The sequence below is a fragment of the Musca autumnalis genome, unplaced genomic scaffold (genome assembly GCF_047663935.1).
Source record: "Musca autumnalis isolate F117 unplaced genomic scaffold, ASM4766393v1 scaffold_2, whole genome shotgun sequence".
Taxonomy (NCBI): Eukaryota; Metazoa; Arthropoda; class Insecta; order Diptera; family Muscidae; genus Musca; species Musca autumnalis.
The window spans coordinates 193,139,535-193,152,116 of record NW_027411755.1 but is presented as its reverse complement, the minus strand read 5'-3'; the positions used below and the strand labels follow the sequence as shown (position 1 = coordinate 193,152,116).

Genomic DNA, 12,582 nt, shown 5'->3' with positions numbered 1-12,582 from the left:
GGACAAATATAGTCCATATTCGAACTTGATCTATATCTGGTAGATATTATGAGAATGTGTAAAGTATGGACCAAATCGGCCACTCCCATCAAGAGTTATCGTGCGCACAATTTTTCCGAATATTTTTGAACTTTTGTGGGGTAGGTACCTGTAGGAGTGGACCGATATGGCTTATCTACGAACTTAAACTAAGTTTGGAAACAATATTACGGGCCAAATTTTGGCCGTAATCGGCATTTCCGTTCGAGAATTATCTTGCGCTTCCACCCATAAACATGGTGTCATAGGGTTTGTTTTCCAACTTTCAGGCTACTTTTTCAGGAAGTATGGACTTGCCCCTGAGGATACTTGTACCTTCGTATAGGGGACAAAGAATACGAGATGCTACAACAAAAACCAAGGGGATTCGAGAGCAGGTCCTAAACTGAACTTTTCCGAAATTTTGTGTGGGAGGTACTCGAAGGAGTTTACCGATTGAGTCTATATTGGAACCTCATCTAAGTCTGGTAGAAATTTCATAATGTGCAAAGTATGGACCAAATCGGTTACTCCCTTCAAGAGTAATCGTACGCACAAATTTTCCGAACATTTTCAAACTTTTGTGGGGGAGGTACCGGAAGCAGTGGACCGATATAATCCATCTTTGAACTTGAAGTTAGTTTGGACAAAATATTACGAAAGCCAAATTTTGGACCGAATCGGCAGATACGTTCGAGAGTTATCATGCGCTCCAACCACTACACACGGTGTCATAGGGTTTTTTGTAACTTTCAGGCTATTTTCTCAGGAAGTATGGACTTGCCCCTAATGAAGCTTACAGCGTCGTATAGAGGACAGCGAATACAACTTGCGTTAACAAAAATCAAAGCGATTCGAGACCAGGTCCTAAACTGAACTTTTCCGAAATTTTGTGTGGGAGGTACCCGAAGGAGTGGACCGATTGAGTCCATATTGGAACCTCATCTATGTTTGGTAGAAATTACACGATGTGCAAAGTGTAGACCAAATCGGTTATTCCCTTCAAGAGTTATCGTGCGCACAAGTTTTGCAACAATTTTTGAACATTTGTGGGGGAGGTACCTGAAGGAGTGGATTCTTCGAACTTAAATCGAATCTGGACAAAATATTTCGATACCCAAAATTTGAATCGATTGATCCGTTCGAGAGTTATCGTGCGCACCAGCCAGCCAGACAGACAGACGGACGGACATTGCTAGATCTACTCAAATTTGTCTGAAACGGATATCGTACAAACATACTTGGGGTCTAAAACCATTATTTCGATGAGACACATTTTTGGTCGTATCAAAGTGTAAATACCCTCGTTAGCCTAAAGGCTGAGGGTATAATAAAAATCAAATGTCGTTCGTTGGTAATGGCATCAGTTGAGAACGGCTGGACGGATTTCGATAATTCTTTTTTTCTGAAATGTTCGTCATAACCCAAGTTTTTATGCAAAAAAAAGTTGACCAAGCCCACTTTTTTCAATTTTCAATTTTTATACCCTCAGCCTTAAGGCTATGGAGGGTATATACACTTTGATACAATGAAAATGTGCCTCATCGAAATAATGGTTTTAGACCCCAAGTATGTTTGGACGAAATGTGTTTCAGACAATTTGGAGTCGATCTAGCCATGTCCGTCCGTCTGTCTGTCTGTCCTGCTGGCTGGAGCGCACGATAACTCTCGAACGGATAAACCGATTGGGTTCAAATTTTGGCTTTCGTAATATTTTGCCCAAACTTAGTTTAAGTTCGAAGATGAGCTACATCGGTCCACTCTTTCCGTTACCTCCCACACAAAAGTTCGAAAATGTTCGGAAAGTTTGTGCGCACGGTAACTCTTGAAGGGAGTGACCGATTTAGTCCATACTTTGCCCATCGTGGAGCGTGTACCAGACTTAGATCAGGTTTTAATATGGACTCAATTGGTCCACTCCGTCGGGTACCTCCCACACAAAAATTTGGAAAAGTTCAGTTTAGGACCATCTCTCGAATCGCTTTGATTTTTGCTTTAGCAACTTGTATTCACTGCCCTCCATGCGACGGTATAAGTTTCATCAGCGGCAAGTCCATACTTCCTGAGAAAATAGCCTGAAAGTTGCAAAAAACCCCTATGACACCGTGTGAGGAGGTTGGAGGGCAAAATAACTCTCGAACAGGTCTGCCGATTCGGTCCAAAGTTTGGTCTTCGTAATATTTTGTCCAAACATAGTTTAAGTTCGAAGATAAGCCATATCGGTCCACTCCTTCAGGTACCTTCCCCACAAAAGTTCAAAAATGTTCGGTAAAATTGTGCGTACGATAACTCTTGAAGAGAGTGGCCGAATTGGACCATACTTTACACATCTTAATATATCTACCAGATATAGATCAGGTTCAAATATGGACTATATTTGTCCACTCCATCCGGTACCTCCCACACAAAATTTCGGATACATTTTCACTTTAAGACCTGCTTTCGAATCACTTCGATTTTTGTTGAAGCAACTTGCATTCGCTGCCTCAATTGCGATGGTAAAAGTTGTTTCAGGGGCAAGTCCATACTTCTTGAGCAAACATCCCTGAAGTTGTAAAAAACCCCTATGGTACCATATGTAGTGGCTGGAGATCCATTCTTTTTAGTATCTCCTCCGCAAAACTTTTGATCTCTAATCCTAATCAACATTTTTGTCAGTTCAAACGCCCAAAATTCCCTAAATACATGCGTTTTTTTGGGAAAAAATTGTTTCAATATACACAGGCTGAGGGTATATCTCTGTCGGCCAAGCCGACTGATACTTTTTTACTTGTTATATTTTCTACAAAAACTACTGAACTGATTTTCCTGAAATTGTCATGGAATGTAGAGCGATGGCCACCGGTGAAAATAGACTACAGTCGAAATCGCTTATAACGTCGGTCAAGGGACCGACGGAATTTGTCGGTATAATCCGTATGTCGTTATAAGCGATAGAGCTATAAAGGGCCCCAGAGATTTGGGACTTTTAAATATCGACGTTATAACCGATATGACGTTATAAACGACGACGTTATAAGCGATTTCGACTGTACATATTTTGTTGAATTTCGGAAGGGGCGGAGTACTTCCCCTCTTTCTTTAAAAAATTACAATAATTACGAATGTATGGGTTTGGAAATTAATTTGCGAGACAATTGCGGTTGTGTCTCCGACCTTGACTAATTTTTTATATTATAAAAATTTTATAAATTTTATATTATAAAAACAAGTAAGAGCAGGCTATAGTCGGACAGGCCGACCATGTGATACCCTATACCACTATAGATTTGCAATATCTTTCCTCCGTGGATAAAGATATAACCTGTACATTACAAATTTTACCAATTTTCACACAAAAGTTTTGGTCCATTTAACCCGCTAAATATTATCTGATATTCATGTTGGTTTGCACACGCCTTCTCCATCATAAACTTAACCTTTGTTTAAAATTTCGCGCCGATCGAACTATTATTGCGACCTACAGAGCGGCTACAAAATCGACCAAAAATTTTGTTTTTGGTCCATTTCATCCCTTTAACATTTCACGATCATCGCCAAAAACTAATCAGTTCTATTCTGGTACAACCCCGACCTTCATACTAAATTTCGTGACAATCGGTCCATAATTGCGGCCTGTAGCTTGATTACAATTTTTAATGGACGGACAGACGGACGGACGGACGGACGGACACACATAGCTAAATCGCTTTATCTCGTCGAGATATGAAGTTTGGTATACCACATGAGGGGTCTACGACGAATATTTCGCGGCGTTACATGAATTTTTGGGAAAACAAACTTATTATACCCTTTTCCACATTGTGGTATAGGGTATAATTATAAATTATAATTTAGATGTTACATCTACAAAACTACTGAATCGATTTTCCTCGATTCCCGGTGAATATAGGAAGCATATTTTCTTGAATTTCGAAGGGGGCGGGGTACTTCCCTTTGCCATATTTAAAAACCTTGGGTTTTTATGGGAAGAACATTTTACAACGCCCACTTTTTTTCAATTTTTAATTTAATTTTTTTTCTGAACCAATTTTCCTGAAATTGGATGGCGCCCAAAAACACGTTACATATTTTATTTCAATCCAGAGGGGGTGGGGTACCTCCCCTGTGCGATATTTAAAAAAAAAAAAAACTTTTTCAATTTAAATTTTTTCTGCAAAAACAACTGAACCGATTTTTTGAAATTGTCAGGAAATGTACAGGGATGGTCCCCGCAAACACCTTACATATTTTATTGAACTCCAGAGGGGGCGGGGTACCTCCGCTATGCGATATTTTACAAAAAAAATATATATTTGCAAAAATTACCCATGTATCGGTATAAAAATTTACGGATTAATCTACAATCTAGGTACTTCTTTGGGACCTCAAGACCCGACAACCACTTTTTTTTAAATATGTTATATCTCCAATACTACTGAACCGATTTCCATCAAATTTGCAGTGAAAGCTTAATGTTTGCTGGTGTTATGTATATTTTATAAATTTCGGAAGAGGTGGTGTACCTACCCCACGCTTTTCTTTTAAACTCTATATGAGTAAGCGAAACTTATGATTATTTCGTTTCAGCATAAATTTTAGGAGGTAATGGGGTTGTGTGTACCCTAGCTACATATATGGAGCCAAAATACCGGATCACGCCTACTTTTTTATACCCTCCACCATATGGAGGGTATAATTAAATTTGTCATTCCGTTTGTAACACATCCAAATATTCGTCGGAGACCCTATAAAGTATATATATATTATTGATCAGCATAAAATTCTATGTCGATTTGACCATGTCCGTATGTCCGTCCGTCCGTTTGTCTGTCCGTTTGTCTGTCCGTTGAAATCAAGATACAGCTCGCAATTTTAAAGATAGAGAGTCAAAATTTGTTACAGAAGTTTTTAATACTTGCAGGATGGTTGGTATTGAAAATGGGATATATCGGTCCACGTTTTGATATAGCCCCCATAGAACGGTACCTCCCGATTTTCGGTATTTTTAAGGTTTTGGCTTTATTATCCTACCAAAATGGCTGAAATTTGGTACGTAGTCTTTTTTAGGGGTATAAAACTTTCGCCCAGAATAGAACGCTACCATCCGATTTTCGGTATTTTGAAGGTTTTAGCTTTATTCTCCTACCAAAATGGCTGAAATTTGGTACGTAGTCTTCTTTAGGGGTATAAAACTTTCCCCCAGAATTTTGTCGGTATCGGTCCTCACCTTCATATAGTCCCCATAGAACGGTACCTCCCGATTTTCGGTATTTTTAAGGTTTTAGCTTCATTATCCTACCAAAATGGCTGAAATTTGGTACGTAGTCTTCTTTAGGGGTATAAAACTTTCGCCCAGAATTTTGTCGGTATCGGTCCACACCTTCGTATTGCCCCCATAGAACGGTACCTTCCGATTTTCGGTATTTTGATGGTTTTAGCTTCATTATCACACCGAAATGGCTGAAATTTGGTACGTAGTCTTTTTTAGGGGTATACAACTTTCCCCCAGAATTTTGTTGGTATCGGTCCGCACCTTCATATAGCCTCCATAGAACGGTACCTCCCGATTTTCGGTATTTTGAAGGTTTTGGCTTCATTATCCTACCAAAATGGTTGAAATTTGGTACGTAGTCTTCTTTAGGGGTATTAAACTTTCCCCCAGAATTTTGTCGGTATCGGTCCACACCTTCATATAGCCCCCATAGAACGGTACCTCCCGATTTTCGGTATTTTGAATGTTTAAGCTTCATTATCCCACCGAAATGGCTGAAATTTGGTATTTAGTCTACGTTGGTGGAATAAAACTTTCCCCCTGAACTTTGTCGGTATCGGTCCACGCCTTCATATAGCCCCCATAGAACAGTACCTCCCGATTTTCGGTATTTTGAACGTTGTGGCCTCAATATTCCACCGAAATGGCTGAAATTTGGTATTTAGACTTCGTTGGGGGCACTCAAACTTCCCCTTTAAATTTGTCGGTATAGGTCCACGCCTTCATATAGCCCCCATGGAAAGGTACCATCCGATTTTTCGTATTTTGAAGGTTGTGTCTTCAATATTCCTCCAAAATGGCTGAAATTTGGTATTTTGTCTTCAATTTGATATAAAACTGTTCGCCAGAAATATGTCTGTACAGGTGCACGCTTTCATATTGTCCCATTTCTGACTAAAATTCGTCGGTATAGGTTCACGTTTCGATATAGCCCCCATAGAACGGTACCTCCCGATTTTCGTAATACTGAAGATTGTGACGTCAATATCCAACCGAAATGGCTGAAATTCGTTATTTCGTCTTCCAAGAGTTATAAAATATTCCAGAAGAGAGTTATAAATTATAAAAATTGTAAAAAATTTAAGTTATAAAATGTTTATATTCTAGCAATTATAAATATTATAAATTATAAAAATTATACATTATTAAAATTATAAATTATAAAAATTATAAATTATAAAAATTTTATGTTATAAAAATTTTAAGTTATAACATTTTTAATTATAGCAATTATAACTATTAAAAATTATAAGAATTATAAATTATAAAAAAATTAATTATAAAAATATACTTGAAGGGTAGAACTTGAAGTTTTCCTAGTTTGTAAATAATTTATCTCCAAAATGTCTTCAATAGTCTGGGTTTTGCCTTAATATTCTTCTATATTTTAATGTTTATCTTCTCTTCTTTTTCATTACAGGTGATTGTTCAGATTCCACCGAAGACATGACAATAGATAGTAGAGGTAAGTTGTAACAAGCAATTCATTGGTTTCTCACTCCCCATTCCCCATATTAATCTGAGATTTTTAGTCAAACCACAAAAACGACACAAAATCAATATCAATGTCGAAAACACTCTCATAAATGCGAATGCATTTTCCCGGCCGACAAAAAAAGGGTTATGTTGGAATTTTATGGCTCAACCCCATCCCCAGCCAAGATTATACTGCCCCCCAAAAAGCTTAACATTTATAATGCCATTTTTGCCAATAATGATGATTAAACTTATGACCAGAACTGAACTCTCTCTGTTGCTTTGCACTAACGTCGCAGTAGTAAAATATTTGTCTATGTGGCTGGCAAATGGGATAATGTGAGTGGTGTGTGTTTTGTTAGAGATAAGCATAAAAGGACGTAAAAAAATATCCCTTTTATCACTTGAATATTTTTTGGGTAAGGATGGACATTTTGTCTCTTATCCTTAACTGGCATACACACGCACACACTTTGTAGCATTTGCAAATCCTGGGTTTTTTGTTTGTCCGTCATCAAACTTCCTTACCCTTTTTTGTTCTCAACACTTTCCACATCATTCCAACATTCCTAACAGAGCGAATAGCCCTTTTAACCTCTCATAAATTTGAAAGTTAATTCATATTTATAACAATGATTATGTGGTTTTGTAAATGGACGGACGGAACAAGAAGAAGCACTAAATGTTCAAGCAAAAAGCTCACACACACACACCCCCAAATTGATGAATAGATAGATATAGATAGGTGGTGTCGTTGCTCGTTTGTTGTCATTATAATAGAGCAGCACGTCAAAAAAGTGGAATATTAAGCCAAAGAGTTTATTAATACCCTTTCACTCCACTTCCTCCCTTGTCACTTCCTGTTAATGCGGATGGTGATGATGATATTGGTTGGTTTGCTTGCCTTCTTTCTTGGTCTTCTTCTTGTCCATTATAATGCCAATAAAAAAGTGTTAATCTGCTGCCAACCATACTTTTATTTTCCTACTGTTCTTCCTCCATCCTTTAACGCTCTCTCTCTCATGCACACCCCTTGCTGTTCTAGTTTAAGTATATTTGTTCGGTGATTTGTGTTGAACTTTATTTGGTGTATTTTATTTAGTTTACTGCACTCATTATTGTTGTCACAGCGCGCATTTGTGTGTTCTTTTCGTTTGGTTCGTTTCGTTTTTACTACTCTTCCTGCTGTTAGCTTTTCCTTATCTCTAAGCCATGCCAATGATATTATTTTTCTTTTTTTCACTTTTCATTTCTTCCGGTCATCCTTGGCGCGAGGGGGAGATGGTTATAATGCTGTTTAATCGTGTCAGTCAGTTAGTCAACTAAACATCATTTTAGGTGGGGAAAGGAAGGGTTCTTCCTTAATTCGTTTATTTGTTATTCTGTGTGAAAGGGGTTTTAAAGCACTTACTTCTCCCTCTCATTTATGAAGGCTGTTTAGCTGTTATGAGACGTGTGAAACTCATTTCCTTGATGATTATGTGATGTGAAGTGATTGTAAATGTCATTTTCTTCTTTTTGTTTAATCAAAGAAACGCCCATTAATTAGCAATTTTAAGGAGAAGGGTAGGGAAAATATGTGATTGAATGAGGACATGTCCTATCCTTTATATAGCAAACGATTATACTTTAATGTTCGTAATTGTGGAGCTAATAAATAGTGATTCTATTGTCGAATCATTTTCTAAAGAAATTTCAATAACCACTTGTTTGATAATTTAAATTGTTAATTCTATTGTGAATTAGTATCAGAAGGCTACGATAATGGCATTTTTGACACAGCGCCATCTATACTTCATTTTTAATATTATGACTATTCCAAGTGTGGTATAGGAAAAATCATTTGATCAGCTGCATACTTCGGGGCGGAATATATAAAATGTAATAAATACCAGACTACATGAAACACAAATTGTATGTAATAACATTGCGATCCTATCTAAAGAAATTTTTTACTGAATACCTGATACAAACACATATACATGTTGTTGTTGTTGTAACAGTATTTTATTATTATGTTTGTATGTTCGTTCTCCTGTTCAATCTGGCTCTGGGTCTATCTCCAGTTCCAGGAAGTTGGCTACTTCGATGGGATGTAACCACAGATCCACTGGAGTCAGATGAGTAGGCTTGGCGGGACAGTTGAATAGGTGCTTAGTATCGTGCGGGCCCATGCCGCATACTAGGCAGATGTCTTGCACGGTGCGATCGATTCCCGCCCAATAAGAATTTAGGCGACTGCAATATCCCTAGCGTAATTGAGCCAAAACTACTCTGGTTTGTCGTGGCAGCTGACGCTCTTCAGCTGCGAGAGATGGGTGATGTGCTCCGATGACTGCATTCACACAATAATTGCTTATGGTCTTAGCAACTGTGTCCGTGTGAATGCTGTTCAAACCTGCCTGATATGCCTGTTGATCTAGAGGTTCTCTCCTATATTGTTGGACAGTCGCCTCTAGAGCATGAATATCCTTCTTGATATGCCTGGGTGTATCGGTGGGCAGCAGGTGGTGATTGGGATGGCTCTCACGGTGACACCCGAGCAAGTACTGCAACGATAGCATCTCATTATGTTGTCGTACTGAAAGAATCTTTGCCTCCTCATGTAGATGGTCCACTGTAGATTTGAGGAGGCAACCTGTTGTTGTTCTCAGGGCGACGTTCTGACAAATTTGAATCTTATACCACTGCGTGTTACATAAATTCGGGCACCAAACTGGCGCCGCATAGCTTACCACAGACCGACCTATCGCTTTAAGGTTTCTTTATCTGCACCCCAAGTGCTGCCGGCTAGGGACTTGAGGACCTTGTTCCTACATTTCAGTTTATCACAGATAGCTGTGGCATGCGCGGACGACGTGAAAGTGGTGTCGAATGTGAACCCAAGAATTTTGGGGCAGTTTGTGGTCGGAATTCTGCTGCCATCGACCCTGATTCTATACTGCACCGTCCATGTGGTGAACAGAGTGGCCGTCGATTTAGAGGCGGATATAAGAGTTCAGTCTCTCACAGATGTCATCAGGGTAGGTACCTGACGCCAGGATCGTACAATCATCCGCATACGTTACGATCTCAATGCCGTCTGAAGGGGGGGGGGGGGGGGGATACAGAAAAGGTAGAGGTGAAACAGTTCCGGAGATATCATACCTCCTTGGGGAACTCCCTGTTTCACTCTACGGGGCTTGGATTTCTTGTTCCAGAATTCCACATACGACTGGCGACATATGGTTGATTATCCAACGTTTCAGACTTGGCCGGAGGGTTGTCTGCTCGATGTCCTCGAACAGCGTGGAGTGCTTGACATTATCAAAGGCTTTTGATAAGTCAAGCGCCACCATCACTGTTCTATCACACGGCCGCTCCTGGTTGAGTCCTCGACAAATATGTGTGGAGATGGCGTGCAGCACTGTTGTCGTGCTGTGCCGCTTACGGAATCCATGCTGATGATCGGCAAATTGATAGCTATTTCTAATGCTGGGGAGGACTAAGGCCTCAAGGGTCTTCGCTACAGGTGACAAAAGCGAAATCGGCCTGTACGATTCACATTTGCTGGCATCCTTGCCTGGCTTCAGTAGCGGGACCACCCTGCCCATTTTCCAGACTTTGGGAACAATAAGGGTGGCTAGCGACAGGTTGAGAACTTTCGTGAGATACTCCACTCCCGGCTCATCCAGCTGTTTCAACATTACCATGGAAATTCCGTCAGGGCCCAACGCTTTGGATGATTTTGCGTTCCTGATGGCATTCGCAACATTATCCACATGTGTACTGAAAACCTGATAGGCTAAATCGGTCCCATATAACCACCATACCGCCCGATTTCTGGTATTTTGGCCCTTTAAGTCACATTTTCAAACCGAATTAGCTATCATTTGACATTTAGGGTTCCTAGTGATCGACAAAATTATATTCAGAAAATTATGGGGATATGTCCATGTTTTGGTATAGCCTCCATATAACGGTACCTCCCGATTTTCGGTCATTTGAAGATTTTAGCCAAAATTTTAACCAACCTAGCTGTAATTTGACATTTAAAGTACTCAGTGGCCACACAACTTCTCCACCAAAAATCGTCAACATTGTGTACTGAAAACCTGATAGGCTAAATCGGTCCCATATAACCACCATACCGCCCGATTTCTGGTATTTTGCCGCTTTAAGTCACATTTTCAAACCAAATTAGCTATAATTTGACATTTAGGGTTCCTAGTGATCGACAAAGTTATATTCCGAAAATTATGGGGATAGGTTCAGGTTTTGGTATAGCCTCCATATAACGGTACCTTCCGATTTTTGGTATTTTAAAGACTTTAGCCATAATTTTCTACCAACCTAGCTGTAATTTGACATTTGAAGTTCTCTGTGGCCACGAAACTTCTCCACCAAAAATCGTCAACATTGGACCATGTTTTGGTATAGGTCCCATATAACGGTATCTCCCGATTTTCGGTATTTTGAGGATTTTAGCTACAATTTTTAAGTGAACTAGCTGTAATTTGACATTTGAAGTACTCAGTGGCCACGAAACTTCTCCACCAAAAATCGTCAACATGGGACTATGTTTTGGTATAGCCCCCATATAACGGTACCTCCCGATTTTCGGTATTTTGAACATTTTAGCTACAATTTTTAAGTGAACTAGCTGTAATTTGACATTTTAGGTTCTCTGTGGCCACGAAACTTCTCCACCAAAAATAGTAAATATAGGTCCATGTTTTGGTATAACCCTAATATGACGATACCTCCCGATTTTCGGTATTTTGAAGATTTTAGCTAAAATATTTAACCAACCTAGCTGTTATTTGACATTTGAGGTTCTCAGTGGCCACATAACTTCTCCACCAAAAATAGTAAATATAGGTCTATGTTTTGGTATAGCCCCCATATAACAGTACCCTCCGACTTTCGATATTTTGAGGGTTTTTGCAACCATTTTTAACCAAAACACCTGTAATATGACATTTGAGGTTCTTAGTGTCCACGAAACTTCTCCACCGAAAATCGTCAACATTGGTCCATGTTTTGGTATAGCCCCCATATAACGGTACCTCCCGATTTTTGGTATTTTGAAGATTTTAGCTACAATTTTTAGCCGTATTTGCTGTAATTTACATTTGAGGTTCTCAGTGGCCACGAAACTTATCCACCAAAAATCGTCAACATTAGGTCCATGTTTTGGTATAGCCCCCATATAACGGTAAGTCCCGATTTTGGGTATTTTGAGCGTTTTAGCTACAATTTCTAACAGAACTAACTGTAATTTGATATTTGAGGTTCTCAGTGGCCACGAAACTTCTTCACTAAAAATCGTCAATATAGGTCCATGTTTTGGTAAAGCCCCCATATAACGGTACCTCCCGATATACCATAGATTTTAGCTACAAATGTCAATTGAAGATTTTAGCTACAATTTTTAACGGACCTAGCTGTAATCTGACATTTGAAGTTTTCAGTGGCCACGGAACTTCTTCATCACGAAACTTCTCCACTTCGTCAACATTGATCCATGTTTTGGTATAGCCCCCATATAACGGTACCTTGAAAAGTCTTTTATACAGAGAAGACCTGTTTGAGAGGTGTTCTGTAAGTAGAGGGTCCCTACAGAGGTCTTCTATACATAGGATACCCTCTTGAGAGGTCTTCTATTCATAGAAACCTCCCTGGATAGGCCTTCGGTAGATAGATTACCCCTTGAGAGTTCTTCTACAGAAAGCAGACCACCTTGAGGGGTCTTCTATAGACAGAGGCCCAGCCGGAGAGGTATTTTTAGGTGGAACACCAGCCAGAGATGTGTTTTATATGTAGAAGACCATCAAGAGAAATATTCTGTAGAG

General features: G+C 39.4%; 1 protein-coding gene across 4 annotated transcripts in view; it reads left to right on the top strand.

Annotated features, from left to right (window-relative positions):
- ush (Zinc finger protein ush) overlaps positions 1 to 12,582 on the top strand; it is a 612,790-nt gene that overhangs the window by 513,456 nt on the left and 86,752 nt on the right. For all 4 annotated transcript variants that reach the window (XM_073970417.1, XM_073970420.1, XM_073970419.1 and 1 more), the window contains one exon: positions 6,693 to 6,737. In XM_073970417.1, the coding sequence (XP_073826518.1) occupies positions 6,693 to 6,737 (45 nt within the window). The remainder of the gene's footprint in view (positions 1 to 6,692; positions 6,738 to 12,582) is intronic.